This window comes from Ceratotherium simum, chromosome 30 (assembly GCF_057802395.1).
Source record: "Ceratotherium simum simum isolate JZ-2026a chromosome 30, ASM5780239v1, whole genome shotgun sequence".
NCBI classification, from domain to species: domain Eukaryota; kingdom Metazoa; phylum Chordata; class Mammalia; order Perissodactyla; family Rhinocerotidae; genus Ceratotherium; species Ceratotherium simum.
In genome coordinates, this window is record NC_141929.1 from 15,695,267 (window position 1) to 15,718,578 (window position 23,312).

The window sequence follows — 23,312 nt, forward strand, 5'->3', positions numbered from 1 at the left end:
GATTTGGTCAAATGATGAGGTGCAAATTTGGGTTTTAGGAGAGAGTATTTTATTATTTTATTTTATTTTTTTCCGATTTTTTTTTTAAATTTTTTGTTTATTGCAGTAACATTGGTTTATAACATTGTATAAGTTTCAGGTGTACATCATTATACTTCTGTTTCTGCATAGATTACATCATGTTCACCACGCAAATACTACAACCCATCACCACACACTTGTGCCAAATTATCCCTTTTGCCCTCCTCCCTCCCCCCTTCCCCTCTGGTAACCACCAATCCAATCTCTGTCTCTATGTGTTTGTTTGTTGTTGTTATTATCTACCACTTAATGAGGGAAATCATACGGTATCTGACCTCCCTCTGACTTATTTCACTTTGCATAATACCCTCAGTGTCCATCCATGTTGTCACAAATGGCTGGATTTCATCGTTTCTTATGGCTGAGTAGTAGTCCATTGTGTATATATACCACATCTTCTTTATCCATTCATCCCTTGATGGGCACTTAGGTTGCTTCCAAGTCTTGGCTATTGTGAATAACGCTGCAATGAACACAGGGGTGCATGTATCTTTACGCATTGGTGTTTTCAAGTTCTTTGGATAAATACCCACCAGTGGAATAGCTGGATCATATGGTAGTTCTATCCTTGATTTTTTGAGGAATCTCCGTACTGTTTTCCATAGTGGCTGCACCAGTTTGCACTCCCACCAGCAGTGTATGAGAGTTCCCTTCTCTCCACGTCCTCTAGGAGAGAGTATTTTAAACGAGTGACCCATGCTGGGCACAAGCCAGACTTTACCTTTGGCTCCCTGGGTAATATGGATACCTGCAGCAGTAAGGAGTCCATTTCAGTCTCTGTTTAAGCCCAGATAGCATCTGTGAGTTTGCTTGGTTACTCTGGGACAGGGCTGCCCATCAACCATATCTCATGCTTGTATCTTTATTTTTAATAAGTTGCAGTGAGCTCACTTCTGACTCATGCATATTTCCCACAGCCATCCTGGAACATAGGTGGTGAGTGTCCTGTTACTTGCTGCTTGGCAGCAGAGCTGGTTTATCTTCTGTCCCTCTTGCAGTGTTAACCCTTCTTTGACAGTGCCAAGATCCATAAACATAAGAACTTGCAGCCAAGGGGATTTTGATTCCTCACTGACTTATAAAATAAAATGTGTTCTAAACATAGGCAGTGGTGGTGAAGATGGGCGCTCTCACTGCCGAGGCCTGGGTTCACTTCCTTGTCAGGGAACTATACCACCTGTCTGTCAGTTGTCATACTGTGGTAGCTGCATGTTGCTGTTACGCTGAAAGCTATGCCACCACTATTTCAATACCATGGTCACCCATGGTGGACAGGTTTCAGCAGAGCTTACAGACTAGACAGACTGTGAAGAAGGATCTGGCCACCCACTTCCAAAAAAATTGGCCATGAAAACCCTGTGAATAGCCGTGGAGCATTGTCTGATATCGTGCCAGAAGATGAAAGGATGGCACAAAAAGACCAGGCAGGGTTCCACTGTGCTGTACACAGGGTCACTAGGAGTCGGAATCAACTTGATGGCACTAACAACAACAAATTATAAACATCTTCAATTTCCTAATCTATGTCATGCAAAGATAAGTATTAATATACTGAGAAGTAATAAGCTAAGCTAGGAGGTAATAAAACGTCAGTGTCAATGCCCATTGTTGTCATGGCTCTTTGCTCACGTGTTCTGGTGCCGCTGGATTCCTAACAAACTTGAGAGCTTCTGTAGCAGCATATCTATCAGTGTAGCTTCTTTCCGAGTCTATTTGAGGAGAAAAGTGAGGAAATTGAAATTGTTGCTAATGTTGGAGGATAAAAGTACCAAAGATACAAAAAGCCAGTAAATATAAAGTAAATAGTAAAGATACTGTTTAATGATTTACTGTCAGGCATTGGGGTGTTTCTGCTACTTAACAATTGAGGGCCAGCTATTTATAGGACAGTGGATATAGACCATAATGTAGTCTTGGTAAATTGGGTTTCCTAGGAAAATGGCAGAGCTATGGAGACTAATAAAGGGAATATGCTGATACTGTGCATTATGTCAGTCTGTAATCTTGAGAGCAGCTACAGTTGAGCTTTTCCAGTGATATAAAATCATGATACAGTTTATATTTCAATCACCGAGCCATAGAGTTACCTACCTTAAGGGACTTTCTTTCTTTACCAAAGGCCATTAGAATGGCAGAAACAAAAAGGTTAATGATCACAAGTACCATCAAGATGACACTGGTGAGGATCAGAAAGGAGCCCAGGACTGGGTCTAAAGCAATAACCTGGATGGACAATAAAACACTTTTGAGTTTAAACACTGACACTTTAATTTCTACTTCAAAAATGTAAGTTATATGCTAATGTTTGGTATATATTCATATGAAGAAACATTTATGTCTAGTGGAAACTAGAGAGAAAAAAATACTTTTGAGTGGACAGAGGAGCAAGAGTGACTAACAAAGGGTGTAAAAATAATTGTGCCTTCAGGGCTTTCACCAGAAGAAAACTGGTGAGTTGCAATGGAATTATAAATGATTCAAAGCCCATATGAGTCTTGGCAATTCTGGAAAATATAAACAAAGCTTCAAGGAGTAGTGAAAGTATTGAAAGAATACATACATAACAAAAATGATAATGAAAACTATCTTGCCATTCCAAGAACCTTCTACTCTAAACACAGTAGCATCCCAATAAACTTTAACAGGTTAGTCATAGAAAATTGACTTAATTTAGTATGGATTTTTTCCATTGGTATCTTTAAAAGTGTAAGTACTGAGTTGTGCCATTGTTTACTTTTCAGTATAAAGAGCTTTCTCAAGTTTATACTAAAATGGTTTCCATAACAATATTCTTTTCATTTAGGTGTTCATTTTAACAAATGATATTTATTTTCCCTGAGTATTGGCTCATTCATTGTTGCCACTAGGACACTTTAAAAAAAAACAAAACAAAACCCAGCAACTTAGGATGAATACATATAATAAATACCACTGTCATGGAAATCTCCTATATGACAAAACATTTCCTAGTACCAACCTATCATCCACTTACTTAAAAGTTCTTAATTGTAACAACTCCAGGTCAATCAAATAGTTTGGGCAATCTCTTTGAAGTTTGTGATGCAAAACTTTTCCCAGTAAATATATGCCATTTGTCCTTCATATTGTATGATTATAATTAGAGCAGACAGCCTTTTATTTTTTTTTAAGTCAAAAAGTAGGTGTTAGCAACAGTTTCTCATTCTGATTGTTACTTCCTTAAGAGCTTTAATATATAAAGTGGTCCAGGGGTGAGGGCTTCGTTTCCTAGTGATTGCGGCTAGAATCACAACAAAATAGTCCCCCCAAAATAGCAGTTATATCCTTCCTTGTGTCTTAAGAAGGTGGTAACTTTCCACATTAGAAACTATGTTAACTTACCCATTTTAATTAGTAACCTTTGACTTCTAGATTATCAGAATGATAAGCCTTGATGAAAATCTTGGCAGTTTCACTAACTTGAATTGCAGTTTTTCTTCCCTGATCAAATTTTTATATGCTAGTGTTTGGGACCCCAATCCTCATCTGGGTTTCCTACTTTATTTTTTATGTTGAATAAAAAGAGATTTGTGTTGGTAGTTCCTGGGGGAAAATAATAGGCTCTCTGCAATAAGTATTAATTATGAACAGAAATATTGCAGTTCTTCCTGGAATTGTACCTCCTTAATTTTGTTTAGGTCACTTCCATTGTACACTTCAAAGGGCCGTTGAGAAAGAAGCAGCAAATCATGTTAATCTGGCCCGGTGCGGGAGCAGAAGTTGAGGCCCAGCGTCCTTGGGCAATAAGATTACGGATACAAGAGGTGAGGAAGGTGGTACTACGTGCTAAGAAAAAGCCAGATTTCTGAAACTAATAGCCACTCAAATGCCGTATGCATAGGCAGTACCATTAAACAGAATGGCAAAGGACCTAAATCGCTCTCTTATGCAGTGTGCATTGGTACAGTAGGGGCTGCTTTTATAAGCAGTTCTCCCCTCGTTAGACATATTAACCAAATAGAATTCCACAGGGAAGCCAGGATGGGGGTTTTCACCTCCTTGTGTTGAGACATTCCCATCAGGAGACCAACAATAGTCACTGCTGAGCTGAAAAAAGTTCGGTAGTCAGAGATGCTCCATCCAAACAGCAGGTTAAACTGAAAAGAAGGAGAAAGATCAGTCAGGGGGGGTGGAGAGCAGAGGAGCCAATTGCAGTTCTTTCTGTCCCGAGGTGCTTGATAATGATGAGGCCAACGTGAAGCCAATGGAATGAAAATTGAAGAAATTCCTTCGTGGCCATTCAAATTATTACGACTAAAAGAATATATAAAATTCCTTTGTAATTACATAGTGTTTTCATATAAATTTATTTGACCTTCACATTTTCCTGTGAGCTAAATTTTATCCCCATTTTAGATATGAGACAAACATGAGTTTAAGTCATTGCTAGTTAAGTATGGAACTACAACTAAAACCTAAACTTTTCTCCAAAACTCTTTGCCCACTTGAACTGATGGTTTTCCATAGAGTGATCTTCTCTAAGGGAAGCAACATGATTCCAAGACCACAGCACTTAGGAGAAGACAGACACTGGGAATGGGGGCTTACAGCAATGGCATAGCCTGTCAGCAGGATCAGGATGACCAGCAAGAAGCCCACCACCTCGTCCCAGGCTTTGCTGAGTGTTCTGCTGATGACCTGCAGCCTGGGGATAAGATGCAGCAGGTTCCATAGCTGAACAGTTGCCAACAGAACCAGGAAGCCCATGAGGTGAATGACAGCTGAGTTCACTTTTACTGCCTCATCGAAGCTGATGAACCTGTAACCAAGGAAGGCGGACAGTTATTCGGCTTGAAGTGTCTGCCATTATCAATTCCTGCGATGTCAGTTTCTCCAGTGCTCCTGCTGCTGAAGTACAGCAGCTCTGTGAGTCCTATTAGGTTAAACACTTGTTGACGTAAGAACTCTGCTTTCCAGGGTAGCCTCCTGTATTTGTGGATGTGAGAGCACTGGCAAAAGGCCACATATTGGTTGGGAGCTGGGCTGAAGAAACCTTGAAATGCAACCCCTAGCTGATTTTTTTACTCCAAATTCATTCTGCAAATCAAGGCCACCCTCCTCCACTGTTCTGGTTTAAGTTAAATGTCTCCTCTTAAAAGGAGATGAGTTAACCTAATGAGATGTGCTATTATGCTAGTCTGTTTTCTGTAACACTCTAATCCTATATTGTTCTCCAGCAGGAGATAATTGATCCTTTAATTTGTATTAGAATTTTTTTTCTTTTTTACCAATTGGGTTTTGTTATGTGAGAGATGCATTTATAATGTTTTGGGGGTTTTTTTGGTGAGGAAGATTAGCCCTGGGCTAACATCCGTGCCCATCTTCCTCTACTTTATATGTGGGACGCCTGCCACAGCATGGCTTGATAAGCGGTGCATAGGTCCGCACCCAGGATCCGAACCTGTGAACCCTGGGCCGCTGAAGTGGAGCATACGAATTTAACCACTATGCCACCGGCTGGCCCCTGCATTTATAATTTTCTGTTGCAGCAACTAGGTTACTTGGAAAGACCTCCATAGATATGAGTAAGTTGGCACTCGGTCACAATTCTTTTATTGTCTTAGACCTACGCAATGCCACACAGCAGGCTGGACCTCAGCTGCTAACACCATTCAAACTGCAACAGACTCACTGTCCCTGCTTAAAAACCCTCTGCAAGGCCTTCCTGGACACTGCCTCAGTCTTAGACAGATCGGTGGCCCAGGCTGATGACCACTGAAAGATCAGAAAAGCACCACGTGGCAATACTTGGTCTGCGAAATAGATGCTCTTCCCCATGAGAAAGACCAGAGAAGAGAGAGAATGTCTCTCAGTATGGATGAGCTAATAGATGAACATCTCTACCCAGAAAGCAACACTCTTTGAATTTAAAGGGGGTGTCGTGGTTTTATTTAAAGGATGAGCATTTGTCATGTCTTTGGCTTTATTCCTTCACCAGAGTGCAAAATAATGACCAATTTCAGGCCCTTGTTATGTGAAATTTAAATGCATTATCTTTGATAAGCACATACCTAAGTACTGTGAAGACAAGAGCTTTTCAATGTGATTAGCAGAATAAAAGGTTTCTAGTTAATTGTTTTCTCTGCTGTGGACATTAGTCTGAGTTCTATGTTTAACTCTGGTATTATACAAATATAGATCTGGTAGAACAGTGGAGGAGGAGGGGGAGTGTGAAAGAATACAGGCATACCTCAGAGATATTGTGGGTTCAGATCCAGACCACCACGGTAAAGCGAATATTGCAATAAAGTGAATCACATTAATTTTTTGGTTTCCCAGTGCATATAAAAGTTAGGTTTACTATACTGTAGTCTATTAAGTGTGCAATAGCATTATGTCTAAAAACAACATACATACCTTAATTTAAAAATGCTAACCATCATGTGAGCCTTCAGCCAGTCATAATCTTTTTGGTGGTGGAGGGTCTTGCCTCGATGTCGTTGGCTGCTGACTGATCAGGGTGCTGGTTGCTAAAGGCTGGGGTGGCTGTGGCAGTTTATTAAAATAAGAAAGTTTCACAACAGTGAAGTTTGCCGCATCAATTGACCCTTCCCTTCACGAACGATTTCTCTGTAGCATGTGATGCTGTTTGATAGCACTTTACCCACAGAACTTCTTTCAAAATTGGACTCAGTCCTCTCAAACCCTGCTGCTGCTTTATCAACTAAGTTTATGTAATACTCTAAATCCTTTGTTGTCATTTCAACAATCTTCACAGTATCTTCACCAGGAGTAGATTCCATCTCAAGAAACCACTTTGCTCATCCATAAGAAGCAACTCCTCATCCGCTAAAGTTTTATCATGAGATTGCAGCAATTCAGTCACATCTTCAGGCTCCACTTCTAATTCTAGTTCTCTTGCTGTTTCCACCACATCTGCAGTTACTTCCTCCAATGAAGTCTTAAACCCCTCAAAGTCATCCACGAGGGTTGGAGTCAACTTCTTCCAAACTCCTGTTAATGTTGATATTTTGACCTCTTCCCATAAATCACGAATGTTCTTAATGACGTCTAGAATGGTGAATGCTTTCCAGAAGGTTTTCTTTCTTTTTTTTTTTTTAAAGATTTTATTTATTTATTTTTTCCCCCCAAAGCCCCAGTAGATAGTTGTGTGTCATAGCTGCACATCCTTCTAGTTGCTGTATGTGGGACGCGGCCTCAGCATGGCCAGAGAAGCAGCGCGTCGGTGCGAGCCCGGGATCTGAACCCGGGTCGCCAGCAGTGGAGCGCGCTCACTTAACCACCAAGCCACGGGGCCGGCCCCCAGAAGGTTTTCAATTTACTTTGCCCAGATCCACCAGAGGAATCACTATCTATGGCAGCCATAGCCTTATGAAATGTATTCCTTAAATAATAAGAATTATATGTCGAAATTATTCCTTGATCCTTAGGCTGTAGAATGGATGTTGTGTTAGTAGGCATGAAAACAACATTAATCTCATTGTACATCTCCATTAGAGCTTTTGGGTACCCAGGTGCATTGTCAATGAGCAGTAATATTTTGAAAGGAATGTTTTGTTCAGAGCAGTAGATCTCAACAGTGGGCTTAAAATATTCAGTAAACCATGTTGTAAATAGATGTGCTGTCATCCAGGCTTTATTGTTCCATTTACAGAGCACAGGCAGAGTAGATTTAACATAATTCTTAAGGGCCCTAGAATTTTCAGAATGGTAAATGAGCATTGGCTTCAACTTAAAGTCACCAGCTGCATTAGCCCCTAACAAGAGAGTCAGCCTGTCCTTTGAAGCTTTGAAGCCAGGCATTGACTTCTCCTCTCTAGTTATGAAAGTCCTAGATGGCATCTTCTACGAATGTAAAGATGTTTTGTCTTCATTGAAAATCTGTTGTTTAGTGTAGCCACCTTCATTAACTATCTTAGCTAGATCTTGTGGATAACTCGCTGTAGCTTCCACATCAGCACTTGCTGCTTCATCTTGTGCATTTATGTTATGGAGATGGCTTCTTTCCTTAACCTCATGAACCAACCTCTGCTAGCTTAAACATTTCTTCTGCAGCTTCCTCATCTCTCTCAGCCTTCACAGAATTGAAGAGAGTTAGGGTCTTACTCTGGATTAGAGTTTGGCTTAAAGGAATGTTGTGGCTGCTTTGATCTTTTATCCAGACCACTAAAACTTTCTCCATATCAGCAATAAGGCTGTTTCACTTTCTTATCATTCATGTGTTCACTGGAGTAGCACTTTTAATTTCCTTCAAGAACTTTTTCTTTGCATTCACAAGTTGGCTAACTGGCACTAGAGGCCTAGCTCTCGGCCTGTCTCGGCTTTCAACATGCCTTCCTTACCAAGCTTAATCATTTCAGGCATTTGATTTAAAATGAGAGATATGTGACTCTTCCTTTCACTTGAACACTTAGAGGCCATTGTGGGGTTATTAATTGGCCTAATTTTAGCATGGTTGTTTTTCAGGGAATAGGGAGGCCCAAGGAGAGAGTGAGAGATGGAAGAAGGGCCAGTCAGTGGAGCAGTCAGAACACACACAACATTTATCATTAAGTTTGCCATCTTGTATAGGCACAGTTTGTAGCACCTCAAAACAATTACAATAGTAACATCAAAGATCACTGGTCACAGACACCGTAACAAGTATAATAATAATGAAAAAGTTTGAAATATTATGAGAATTACCAAAATATGGTACAGAGACATGAAGTGAGCAAATGCTGTTGGAAAAATGGCACCAATAGACTTGCTCGACACAGGGTTGCCACAAACTTTGAATTTGGAAAAACGCACTATCTGCGAAGTCCAATAAGATGAGGTATGCCTCTACTTGTGTATAATCAGGAAACTTTGGACACTGAGTAGGAATATTCTCTGCTCCTCAGGCTCCCTCTTACCTGTCCCGGTCATAGCGGTGTTGTGCCATGTTTTTCTTATGTAGAGACATAAGCTTCACTTCAAGCCCCAAGATGGCAAAACTAATGAGGATTATGCTCGTGTCCAGAATGTTTCTTTTCCTAGTGAAGAACCTCCACCTCTGCTGTTTCAGCCGATGACCCTAAACATGGACACCACAGTCACTACTGTTTGCCTGAAAGATTAGCTGGGTTTCTCCCTAATGAAGTGTTAGGAACCCTGGCAAAGCACTCGGCTGGGGACTTGTCAAATCTAACCTGGACACAATGGGTTATGGTCTTGGTTGCTCTGTAGTAACTCAAAGCTGCTGCCTACAGAAAAGTTGGCCTTCTCTAATACAGCTTTCATTGGATACATTCATTCTTTTTCTTGTTGCTTAAACTTAAAAGTAAATAATAATAAAGTTTCTAAATTAGTTATCAAGCCTGAAAATAAGGAAAACATTGTGTTTGGCTTAAGATATATTCTTTTTTGGGTGCAATCATCTGGATTTCTGAATACTTGCTCTGTTCATCATACTTTTAATCTCTTGCTATGATTACCTTATAAGGGCAATACAACTGTACAGAAAATAACATTCTTTCTCCAGACTTACTTCTTTAACTCTTGAAAATTGAAAAAGCTAGCTACTTGGTGGAAAGCCAGTTAGCCTTTAACTGAATTCAGGCTTCTGGAAACGACCAAAATTATAGCCATAATTCTAGTAATAGCTCATTGTGGAGTTCCCCAAATAATATCTGGTAACCTAGAGAATTTCTTACATCTAACATTTTCAGTTCACCTGTATGAAGGCATAGTAACAGACAAGTAGATAATAGATGACTTGTGAAACAATGGACCAGGCAAAGTCCTCCTTTGATGTCTGAAGGGAACTTAAAGTGTCCAGTCTTACAGAGGTGAAGAAAGCACCTGAGAATAACAAAGAACAGCTGGAGTCAAGACTCTTTACAACTTTTGCCCTCTTCCCTTCAAACTCTGTCTTTGAAATAACCTCAATTGTTCCTGGATTATCAATTTCAAAGGTTCCTGAGTCTACACTATGTATTTCCTCTAGAGCTGACATGAATATTAAATGAGATCATATATGCAATGCTATTGGAGAAATGTGCTGACTGCACTAAAAGTCAGTGGAGGGAGAGGATTATACTGTTGATCCCTCCTGGAAGGCAGTGTCAATGACTTAACAGCTCTTGTAGGTGTTACCCTTACCAAGTTAGAATGGCTGCAGAGATAAACTGACATGTTGCAACGATGTTTGAAAGAGAGAACTGATGACTGGAATGTAAAATGAGGGGAGGATGGAGTTAAATGTAAGCGTGGTACTTTTCTTTAAAGCTATTTAAAATACAGAAATTAGTATGATGAAAATGCTTTGAGCCATTTCAAATTTAGATACTTTCTATGTGCAAAGCACTAATATTATCCCATGAATACTAATAGTATCCCAGGAATACTCAGATGTTTATATGAGGATAGACTAAAAAGCTTCAGACTAGAAGTGAGATTGTTGAAGTTTATAAAATCATAAAAGGTCTTGTGAATATTAACTTTTCATAAAGCCTCCAAATATTAGAACTAAGATGCACCCCTTGTAGTAGAAAGTACGTTTAAGAACAAAAGGAATTCTGATTTCACATAGCTAGCTCTCAGGACTGGGAGTTTCTCCCTGTTTATTTTACCCCTATCTATTCTTTTGGTAGTTACTAACAATAAAAACCCTGTGAAGACCCTCAGGAAGCCTTCGTGCTTCATCTAGAAATAAGTAGAGAAGTGGGCTACTCTGTGTGGGTCTGGGACGAAAAAATTCCTGATTAGAAGTAACACCTGGTGGCAAATGGAAGGACACTGGTGGGCAAATTCTGGGAAAGAGAAGAAAGGAGAAAGGAAATCAGGATTAGGATAGACTTCCTGTTAAAGTAGGGGAACTGAATGTACGGGATTCCCTCCAATCCCTTACAAAATGCCACCATGACAGTGAAGAGATAAAAAACGACCCACAGATAAAGAAGGGGAGGGCAGATGAGAGCAATAAACCACTGGAAGCTGGAAAATAGAAGAATGACACTGGTTTAGCAGATTCAAGAAAGCTGAAACCTAAGTCAGCAGCGCAGGAAACCTAGAAGCAAGCCAATTCTTACCACAAAATCCTAGAAAGGCTGAAAAATTGGAGGCATCAAGTACCTCTGAAGGTAGAAGATCAAATGGAACTGAAAATAGGAGACTTGACTGCAAGTCTGAACATAAGATTAGATCCCAGATTTCCTCTCTTCCCTTCTCAACCAGGTATTGCTACCCATCCTGCCTTCCACCACCCCAAGACTAAAGGTTTATTTCCTAGTGATGTTGAACTGGAGAGTATCTGAACTCAGGGACACCAGGTACATTTGCGAGTAGCGGTCTACTGAAAAAGGGAATTAAGAGAAAGTTTATATACTGCATGCTGAGACCTTCCCAGTTCCCTTCCCTCAACTGGCTTTCAGAAGTCTAACAGGTTTATATCTTCAAGGCATGAGTTTGGAGGGTCTCTCTCTGTGAAAACTGACTGCCCAAGAGAAAAGACATAGATGCGAGTTGATAAGCTCTATCCATGTGCACAGAGCTTCCGATTAGCATTTATTTGCTTTTTACTGCCTTCCTCTTAAATATGAAAGAATAGCCAGATACTTGAACCTCTAAGATTGAAAACGGGAGATCAAAACAAACCATCAAAAAATAAAAGCTCAGAGGAATTAGAGAAAGTGAAAGAGTATAAAAAAACAAAACAAACCTATAATATCCTCAGAACTGAGAAGCTACTGCATCCATAAAAGAACAATAGGAGACTATGAAAAAGGAATATTATGAGAACAAATACAATTTTTGGAAATTAAAATATTATAAAAATGAAAAATTCAACAAATGGTTTGGAAATTGAAGTAATCCGTCAGAAATTAGAAGGAAAAGATGGAAAAGGAAAGCAGAAACATAAGAAAATCAGAGATTCAGTCTAGGAGTTCCAATGTCAAAATGCCAGAAATATTAGAAAAAGAGAACAGAGAAAATAGAGGAGTTAACAGAGAAAAATGCAAGAAAATTTCTCAGAACTTAAGGACACATTTCCAGATTAAAGGACTTGCCATGTGGTCCTTTCATAACCCTGAGGACAAAGAGATAATTATAAAAACTTTTGGGAGTCGGAGCATCATCATACTTCTTAACAGCAATATGAGAAGCTAAAAGACATTGGGGCTATACTTTTCAAAATTCTGTGAAAAACAACTATGTCCAGAGGAATTAGCAATCAAATGTGATGGCAGAAAAAAAACTGTTTTAGAAATGTAAGGTTTCAAAAAATTTACTTCCTTTGCACCCTTCCAAGAAGTTACCATAGGATGTGCTCCAGAAAAATGAGAAAGTAAACCATGAGAGGAAGATATGGGATTTAGGAGAAAGGGGATCCAACAGAGGAGAGAAGTAAAAATAACACCTAGGGTGACAGTGAAGGGCGAGTCCAGGATAAGAGCTCTAGAGCAGGCCTAAAGAATAACCAATCCAGACTGTACCAAAAGAGGATGGAGGGCCCTAGAGAGGGTGTCTCTAAGAAAAAGATAAAATGATAGGTTACTCAATACTTTTGAACAGAATGAAATTTTTACTTCTAGGAAGAATTTGGAGATGAATTGATGACAGATGCATGCAAAACCAAGCAAATGAAAAAAAAAGTAATTATAAACTGTTTGGAAAACAAAAAATTGAGAAAGAAAGGAAATTTAATTGTAATACATTACATGCTCATCTTTGAAAAATACTTATATAATCACAATAATGGAAATACTCAACATTAAATTAACTATAAATTATATTACTATATTGGGAGAATGAGGAAAGAGAAAAGGTGTGTATATGTGTGTGTATTAGGGACACGGGTAGGTATAAGAAAGTTAAATCCTCATTGTCATAACAAGAGAGAAATCGATTCTATGTAAAACTGAAGATTCATGAAATAGTTAACAAGCATGTTAATAATTTTTAAATTCCAAAAGAAACAGTTAAAGCTGAAAGTAGCTGTTTCTGGGGAGTGGGAATGAGGTGGGGAGAAACAGAGGAATGTTAGTTTTTGCTTTAAACTATTTGACTTTCAAAATTATATTTAAGTGTAATAACTTTGATTAAAATAATGTCTTTTAATGGCATAAGAAAGAGAAAGAAATCGGGCCTTGTCCTGAGATACCCAGGTCACAGAGGGAGGAGAGAACAGGCCTTCGTACCCACGTTGTTGGATTCCAATATCAGGGTTACTACGCAGAACAGTTTCACATTAGCGTTGAAGACCACAAATTCCACAAACAGGCTTTTGGTGCAGCGGTCTAGCCAGTGGCTCTGTTCAAGATGCCGCAGAACTCTGGGGAAACAGAGAAGGACGGGGCCAGCTACTTTCTCCATTCAACCCTGCAAAGGAGGAAAATGCCCTGGCATTTCCAACTCACATACCAGGTAAGGAGCTACGTATCCCAATCTAGTTTACCTGTAAAATAGTTTATGATTACTAATGCCCAAACTTTTACTAGCGTTAACATCAATATAAATTGAGGAGACTATAAAAATGAAAGTTTTCACAACGGTATTCACAATAAAGTTTGGCATTTAAGGTCTGAGGTAGAATTAATTTTATATGCTACATCAACTACTTCCATTTGAAGTGTTAAATGCTACTCTTTACTAAGAGCTATTCAGTTTTGAGAGGTCTAAGAAGAGATGGAAATGTCCTTTGGTTGGCATAATTGTTTTTGAGTAATTTCTTGCAGTAAATTTAAGTGGAGATAATCATTTTAATTTAGTTTTTTTCATACATAATGACAAAGATTCTCAGGATTTATATATGAAACCACTGTATAAGTCTCTCCCAAATTAATTTTGGATTTGAATTTTGGATTGATTATGGTTCATGAAGGGCAGTGTTTCCTCCTATATTTGAAGAGTAGTTTGCCCAAGCTAGAGTTACCTTAGTTCAACTGCAGCTAGCACTGAAATTGATATGTGTTTTTCCTGATGAGAAAGGGAATGAGATTTGGCAAATTGCCAAACCAAAACATACCTGTAGTTCAAGGTTGAACAAGGGATTTTTACACTAAAAGATACATTTCCTTAAAAGTCTAAAATAAAAATGTCTACAAATGTCACAGACAGTACAGTGGTGTTATAGTAACTGTTGAAACTAGAGTAGTGCCCCCTTATCCACGGAGGGTACGTTCCAAGACCCCCAGTGGATGCCTGTAACCACGGATAGCACTGAACCCTACATACTGTTTTTTATATACATACATACCCATGATAAAGTTTAATTTGCAAATTAGGCACAGCAAGAGATTAACAACAATAACAAATAATAGAATATAATAACAATATACTGTAATAAAAGTTATGTGAATGTGGTCTCTCTCTCTGAAAATATCTTGTTTACTGTACTCATCCTTCTTCTTCTTGTAATGATGTGAGATGAGACAATGCCTACATGAGGAAATGAAGTAAGGTGAATGACGTAGGCATTGTGATATAGTGTTATTTTCCACCCGTGGTTGACTGTGGGTAACTGAAACCACGAAAGCAAAACCGGGGATAAGGGGGGACTACTATACTTGAATGGGTCCTTAATTCCTAAGGGTCCTAAGAATGGACAGAAGCACACATCTTGGTCATCTTGTTCAGGGCTCAGGCTCACTCACCTGATTGCAGTACTGGAGTTTCTTCCAAGTCTGACAACATATCCTCCTCCTGAGTAAGTGGCAAATTCCCCTTGGATGGGATAGCCACCCAGTGTCTCCTGATTCTGATAATGCCAAATGCTGCCTGATTTTTTCATGTTTGTATCAGGGGGGCCCCAATTAACCCCATAGTTCTCTTTATCCTCCTGATCTTGGTGAGATGGCTTCACTTGCTCTTGGGGAGACACACTAGGTGGAAAGAGTATGGCACCAGGAATGCGAATCTGACGAAGCAGAACATTACCCAAAAGAAAGGAGTTCCCATCAGTAATAAATCCTAATGAGAAAGTACAAGAAACCATTTTAAAAATTGCCTCATTAAGTTAGTAACAAAAAATGCACATTTTTACTACTATTTTTAAAAAACATTTTTGGAGTTGCTAGCTAATGCAACCAGATAAGAAAAATAAATAAGAGGTATAAAAATTAAAAAGAAGGAAGTGAAATGATCACAATTTATAAATGATAAGCAGATAATGGTCTAGATAAATCATGAGAATAAACTGAAAGACATCAGCAATGTGGTGGAATGGGAAGTTCCCTACTTATCTCTCCTCACAACAATAATTTGGCAGTCATCCATAGACAAAAGTGCCTGTGTGGGAGCTTTGGGATCCAGGTAGGAGATTGTGAAACCCCAGTGGAGTCCAAGACTGATGAGGGCCATTTTGAGAAGGCAAGCCCATACCCAGGTGGCTGACTCACCAATTGTGGTCCCAGCTACAGACCCAGAAACATCTTTGTCCCCCTGTGGACTCAGCTACAGCCTCATCTGGCCTGGATTCTACCACTAGCATCATATGCCAAGAGACCTGGGAGGAGTCACTCCTGTCTGTGCCTCAGCTAACAGGCCTGCTGACCTCAACAAATCCTGAAGTGGCCTGTGACCTAGCTCTAGCCCCTCTCAGCCATGGTCCAGAAGCCCCTGGATGCAAGCTTGCCAAACACAGTCTGATTGTAGATCCTGAAATGGTCCTCTAACTAGGTTACATTCTCTCCCAGCTTCAGTATAGGAGCAGTCCTGTCAGTCCAGGGAGCTGCTGGGAGACATGCCTGTCAGTGACCCTGGAAGTAAGCCCACTGACCTTGTCTGACTGCAGATCCTGAAATTGCCCTATAACTTGGCACCAGCCCCTCCCAGCCGCAGTGAGAGAGCAGTCTTGTCTGCTGGGGACCTGGTCCAAGACATGCCCATCCATGCCTCCAGAACCAGGTCTCTAGACATTTGTCCCAGCTGTGGACCCTGAAGCAGCCCTGGGACTTGGTTCCAGCCCCTCTTAGCCATGATGCAGGGCCAGTCATGCCTGATCAGGGACCTACCCAGTGACCTTCCCAGTGGACCTACCCAGTGGCAGGAGCCTTCCCAAGGACCTGGTGGGAGTCACACCCATCCATGTACCTGGTAACAGGCCTGCCATCTGTGGACATTGAAGCAGACCCTTGTCCCAGTGTCGACTCTACTGAATGAGGTTCTGAGGTCAGTCCTGTCCATCCAAGGACCAGACAGGATCCACACCTCCCTGAGCACCTGGTAAGAGGCCCACAAATCATGGACCCTACTGTGGGACCCAGCAACAGCCATGTGACTTGTCTCCAACCTGGCTCAACTGAAACAGCAGAGGTAATCCCATCAGCCTGGGGAACTAACAGGAGAAGGTCTTTACCTGCCAAAAACAGAATGTAAAGATAGGAAAAGGTATTGGCGCCTTCAAATGCACAGATACCAACACAAGGCTATATGGGTCACAAAGAATCAGGCAAACATGACACCACTAAAGGAAACTAATAAAGCTCCAGTAACTGACCCCAAAGAAATGGAGATCTATGAACTGCCTGACAAAGAATTCAAAATAATTGTCTTAAAGAAACTCAATGAAATGCAAGAGAACATAGATAGACAACTAAACAAAATTAGGGATACAGTGCATGAGAAAAATAAGAACTTTACTAAAGAAATAGAAACCACAGAAAAGAACCAAACAGAAATCCTGGAGCTGAAGAATACAATGACAGAACTGAAAGATTCAATAGAGAGCTTCAAAGGCAGACTTGATCATGTAGATGAAAGAATCAGTGAACTCAAAGATAGGTCATTTGAAGTTAGCCAGTTAGAGGAACAAAAGATAAAAGAATGACAAAGAGTGAAGAAAGCCTATGTGAATTATGGACACTGTCGAAAGAACAAATATACACATCATGGGAGTCTCAGAGGAGAAAAGAGAGAGAGAAAGGGGTAGAAAGTTTATGTAAAGAAATAATGGATGAAACTTCCCAAATTTTGAGAGAGATATGGACTTCCAGGTGCTTGAAGCTTGAAGGACCCCAAACAAGATCAACTGAAAGAAGATTACTCTTATACACATTATAATCAAATTGTTAAAAGTCAAAGACAAAGAAAATTTTGAAAGCAGCAAGAGAAAAAATAACTCTGCAAATACAAGGAAATCTCCATAAGGCTATCAATGGATTTCCCAGCAGAAACCTTGCAGGTCAGGAGGGAGTAGGATGATATATTCAAAGTGCCTAAAGAAAAAGAACTGCCAACCAAGAATACTATACTCAGCAAAACTGTCCTTCAGAAATAAAGGAGAGATAAAGACATTCCCAGACAAACAAAAGCTTAGGGAATTCATCACCGCTAGATCTGCCTTTTAAGAAATGTTAAAGGGAGTTCTTCAAGTTGAAAGGAAATAATGCTACGTAACAACATGAAAACATATGAAAGTATAAAATTCACTGGCAAAGGTAAGTATATAGTCAAATTCAGAATACTGTAATACTGTAATGTTGGTTTGTAAATCATTTTCATCTCTAGTATAAAAGATAAAAGACAATAGTATTAAAAATAACTATCACTACAATAATTTGTTAATGGATGCATAATATAAAAGGGAGTAAAGTGTGACATCAACATCATAAAATGTGAGGGGAGAAGAAATAAAAGTGTAGAGTTTTATATGTGATTGAAAGTAAGTTATCAGCTTAAAATAGACTGTTATAACTATAAGATGTTTTATGTAAGCCTTATGGTAACCACAAAGCAAAACCTATAGTATATACACAAAAGATAAAGGGAGAGGAATTAAAGCACACCACTACAAAAATAAAGGACGACAGCAAGAGAGGAAGAAAGGAACAAAGGAGCTACAAAACAGTCAGAAAACAATTAACAAAATGACAATAGTTAGTTCTTACCTATCAGTAATTACTTTAAATGTAAATAATTAAATTCTCCAATCAAAAGGCATAGAGTGGCTGAATGAATAAAAATATAAGATCCAACAATATGCTGCCTTCATTTTCAGCCTGTGTATGTCCTTAAAGCCAAAGTGAGTCTGGGCTCTGCCAAAGCAAAGCACACGAACTTAACCACTATGCCACTGGGCTGGCCCTTTGATTTCACTTTTGAATAATATGGTTGAAAATCTAGAAAAACACTTAAAAAGTCATATAATCATGAATTTCTGGTCTTTCTTCTGTCATTCTCCCTTATCTGCCTAATGCCTACTCTCACCTCTCCCAAAAATGATCACTATTCTGAGTTCCTGAAGAATAATTTCAGAGTTTTTATGCATATACAAGTAAACACAAATATACATATCCTCACCTCACATTTTAAAATAGAAGATTGTACATGATACACACTACTCTCCTGCCTCATGCTTTCAAGTTAAAGTGTTTCTTGGAGATATGTCCATATCAGTACATAGAGATTGTCCATCTTCTTAACATTTGCATATTATTTCATTGTTTAATATGCCATAATTTATCTAACCTTTTAGATATATTCAAATTTTTCCCATTTCAAGCACTGCTGCAAATGAATGTATGCGCATATATGTGTGTGTGTGTGCCAGCATATCTGTAAGATGAATTCCCTAAAGGAGATATTAATAGAGCATTATTTACATTTAAATGGATCACCTACATTCTGAAGCAGCTACATGGATACATGGATACATGGATACATGATTTCTGGGTGAAACTCTGGTTTCACCAGGTCACATAAGCTTGGGGTTGACACAGTCAAATTCATGAAGCATACATAGGCTGAAAATGAAGGCAGGGAAAAAGATATTCCTTGCAAATCATAACCAAAAGAGAGCAGAAGTAGCTATACTTATATCAGATAAAATAAACTTTCAGTTAATTCCAGTATCACTATACAGTGATAAAGTGTATCACTGTATCACTATACAGTGATAAAGGGGTCAGTTCATCAAGAGGACATAACAATTGTAAATATATATGCACCTAACATTGGAGCATCTAAATCTGTAAAGCAAACGTTCATAGAACTGAAGGAGGAAACAGATAGCAATACAATAATAGTAGGGGACTTCAATACCTGCTTTCAACAATGAATAGATCATCTGGACAGAAAATCAACAAGGAAATGGCAGACTTGAATAACACTACAGACCAAATGGACCTAACAGACATATACAGAACATTCCACTCAACAGCACCAGAATACACATTCTTCTCAACTGTACATGGAACATTCTCTAGGATAGATCATACTTTGGGCCACAAAGCAAGTCTTAACAAATTCAAGAAGACTAAAATCATATCAAGCACTTTTTCTGACTGTAATATGAAACTAGAAATCAATTACAAAAAAACTGGAAAATTTACAAATATGTGGAGATTAAATAACACACTCCTGAACAACCAATGGGTTAAAGAAGAAATTAGAAGGGAAATCAAGAAGTGTCTTGAGACAAACAAAAATAGAAGCACAAGTTTTGGTTCACACCAAAAGTCATGGGATGCAGCAAAAGCAGTTCTAAGAGGAAAGTTTACAGTGATAAACACCTACATTAAGGAAAAAGAAAGATCTCAAAAAAACAATCTAATTTTACACCTCAAGGAACTTGTAAAAGATGAACAAATGAAGCCCAAAGTTAGAAGGAAGGAAATAATAAAGATTAGAGAAGAAACAAATGAAATAGAGACTAGAAAGACAATAGAAAAAAAATCAATGTAAATAAGAGTGGTTTTTTGGAAGGATAAACAAAATTGACAAATTTTTAGCTAGACTAACGAAGAAAAAAAAGAGAGAGGACTCAAATAAAATTGTAAATGTAAGAGAAGACATTACAAATGACATCACAGAAATAAAAAAGATCACAAGAGACTACTATGAACAATTATACACCTAACAATATGGATAAACCTAGAAGAAATGGATAAATTCCTAGAAACATACAAGCTACCAAGACTGAATCACGAAGAAATAGAAAATCTAAACAGACCAATAACTAATATAAAGATTGAATGAGTAATATAAAATGTCCCAACAAACAAAAATCTGAGACCAGAGAGATTCATGGGTGAATTCTACCAAACATTTAAAAAAGAATTAACACCAACCCTTCTCAAACTCTTCCAAAATATTGAAGAGATGGGAACACTCACTTTATGAGGCCAACATTACCCTCTTACCAAAGCCAGATAAGGACACTACGAGAAAAGAAAATTACAGGCCAATATCCCTGATGAACATAGATCCAAAAATCCTCAACAAAATATCAGCAAAATAAATTCAAAAGCACATTTTAAAAAGATTATACACCACAACCAAGTGGGATTTACTCCTGGGATGCAAGGATGATTCAACATACAAAAATCAATAAACATGATACACCACATTAACAGAATTAAGGATTAAAATCATATGATGATCTCAATAGATGCAGAGAAAGCATTTGACAAAATTCAACATCCTTTCATGATAAAAACTCTCAACAAATTAGGCATAGAAGGGCTGTACCTTCACATATATATCAAGCCCACAGCTAACATCATACTCAAGGGTGAAAAACTGAAAGCTTTTCCTCTAAGATTGAGAACAAAACAAGGACGCCCACTCTTGTCACTCCTATTCAACATAATACTGGAAGTCCTAGCCAGTGCAATTAGGCAAGAAAAAGAAATAAAAGGTATCCAAATTGGAAAGGAGGAAGTAAAACTGTCTCTGTTTGCAGATGACATGATCTTATATATAGAAAACCCCAAAGACTCCACCAAAAAACTGTTAGAACTAATAACTGAGTTTAGTAAAGTTGCAGGATTCAAAATCAACATACAAGAATTAGTTGCATTTTCTTGCACTAACAATGAACTATCTGAAAAAGAAATTAAGAAAACAATCTCATTTACAATAGCATCAAAAAGAATAAAATACTCAAGAATAAATTTAACCAAGGAGATGAAAGATCTGTATAGCGAAAACCATAAGACATTGATGAAAGAAATGAAGAAGACATAAATAAATGGAAAGATATCCCATGTTCATAGATTGGAAGAATTAATACTGTTAAAATGTTCATATTACCCAAAGAGAGCTACAGATTCAATGCAATCCTTGTCAAAATTCCTATGGAATTTTTCACAGAAATAGAAAAACAATCCTAAAATTTGTGTGGAACCACAAAAGACACTGAATGGCCAAAGTAATATTGAGAAAGAAGAACAAAACTGGAGGCACCACACTTACTGATTTCAAACTATATTACAAAGCTATAGTAATCAAAACTGTATGGTACTGGCATAAAAACAGACTCTTAGACCAATGGAACTGAATAGAGAGCCCAGAATTAAACCCACACATATACAGTCAACTAATTTATGACATGGGTGCCAAGAATACACAATGGGGAAAGAATAGTCTCTTCAACAAATGGTGCTGTGAAAATTGGATTGCCACATGCAAAGGGAATGAAATTAGACCCTTTCCTTATGTCATATACAAAAATCAACTCCAAATGGATTAACAACTTAAACATAAGACCTGAACCTATAAAAATCCTAGAAGAAAACATTGGGGAAAAGCTCCTTGACATTGGTGTTGGAAATATTTTGGATAAGACACCAAAAGCACAGGCAACAAAAGCAAAAATAAACAAGTGGAACTACATCAAACTAAAAAGCTTCTGCACAGCAAAGGAAACAATCAACAAAATGAAAAGGCAACCTATGAAATGGAAGAAAATATTTGCAAACCATATATCTGATAAATGGTTAATATCCAAAATACATAAAGAACTCATACAACTCAGGACCAAAAAAGCAAATAACCCAATTAAAAAAATGGACAAAAGGCCTGAATACATATTTTCCTAAAGAAGACATACAAATGCCCAACGGGTATATGTAAAGGTGCTCAGCATCACTGATAATCAGGAAAATGCAAATAAAAACCACAATGAGATATCACCTCACTCCTGTTAGAATGATCACTCTAAAGAAGACAAAAGATAACAAATGTTAGTGAGGGTGTGGAGAAAAGGGAACCCTTGTACACTGTTGGTAGAATGTAAATTGGTACAGCTATTATGGAAAACAGTATGGAGGTTCTTCAAAAAATTAAAAATAGAACTACTATATGATCCAGCAGTCCCACTACTGGGTATATATCCAAAGGAAATGACATCAGTATCTTAAAAAGATATCTGCACTCCCATGTTCATTGTAGCATTATTCACAATAACCAAGATATGGAAACAATCTTTATCCTTTGATGTATGAACGTATAAAGATAATGTGGTGTATATATATATATATATTAAGCCATAAAGAAGAAGGAAATTTTACCATTTGCTACAACATGGATGAACCTGAAGGACATTATACTAGGTGAAATAAGCCAAGCAGAGAAAAACAAATACTGTATGATCTCACTTATATGTGGAATCTAAAAAAGGTGAACTCATAGAACTAGAGAGTGAAACGGTGGTGACCAAGGGCTGGCGGGTGGGGAAAATGGGGAGATGCTGGTCAAAGTGTACAAACTTTCAGTTATAAAATGAATAGGTTCCGGACATGTAATGTACCGCATGATCATTATAGTTAACAGTACCATATTATGTACTTGAAATTTGCTAAGAGAGTGGATCTTAAGTGTTCTCACCACACCAAAAACAAAACAAAATAAGAAACATAACTATGTAAGATGATGGCCATGTTAATTAGCTTGATTGCGGTAATCATTTCACAATGTATTCATGTATCAAAACATTATGTTGTACCTTAAGTATATAACATTTTTATTTGTCAATTACACCTCAATAAAGCTGGGGAAAAGGAATCAATGAAAAACTATTGCTTACAAAGAGATAATTCAGCAAGGTGGCTGAGTATTAAGTATAGAGAAATCAATAGCCTTCATATATCCAAACAATAATTTCTTAAAAGCTATAGAGAAATAAAATCTCATTTACAATAGAAACACAAAAGATGAAATAAACCCAAAAAGAGATATGCAAGAATTATATGAAGACCAATTTTGAATATTACTGATGGATATGAAGATGAGAATAAATAGAAAAGCCTACCATACTCCCAGAGAGGATGACAACATCATAAAGATAGCAATTCCCTAAATTAATCTTTATTAGTTCATAGTTGGTATCTATATAAATATCTATATCTATAGATATTTATAAAAATCTATATCTACAAGTATATAAGCTCTTAATATATAAAAAGGGCCTATATATCAAAACAAGAAAAACCCAAGGAGCCCAGTGAAAAATGGGCAAAGATTACGGAATGACATTCTGTTTTTCAATCGATATGTATTGAGTGCTC

At 38.1% G+C, this 23,312-nt stretch overlaps 1 protein-coding gene across 4 annotated transcripts in view; it reads right to left on the reverse strand.

The window, feature by feature from the left end:
• Positions 1 to 1,629: 1,629 nt before the first annotated feature.
• PKD1L3 (polycystin 1 like 3, transient receptor potential channel interacting) overlaps positions 1,630 to 23,312 on the reverse strand; it is a 357,135-nt gene continuing 335,452 nt past the window's right edge. For 2 of the 4 annotated variants that reach the window (XM_087420005.1, XM_087420006.1), the window contains 8 exons: positions 14,679 to 14,994; positions 13,224 to 13,357; positions 9,758 to 9,885; positions 8,958 to 9,118; positions 4,648 to 4,858; positions 4,095 to 4,196; positions 2,173 to 2,304; positions 1,630 to 1,790 (listed from right to left, as the gene is read on the reverse strand). In XM_087420005.1, coding sequence (XP_087276131.1) covers positions 1,707 to 1,790; positions 2,173 to 2,304; positions 4,095 to 4,196; positions 4,648 to 4,858; positions 8,958 to 9,118; positions 9,758 to 9,885; positions 13,224 to 13,357; positions 14,679 to 14,994 — 1,268 coding nt within the window. In that variant the 3' untranslated portion in view covers positions 1,630 to 1,706. The other 2 variants (XM_087420008.1, XM_087420007.1) reach the window with 2 other exon arrangements.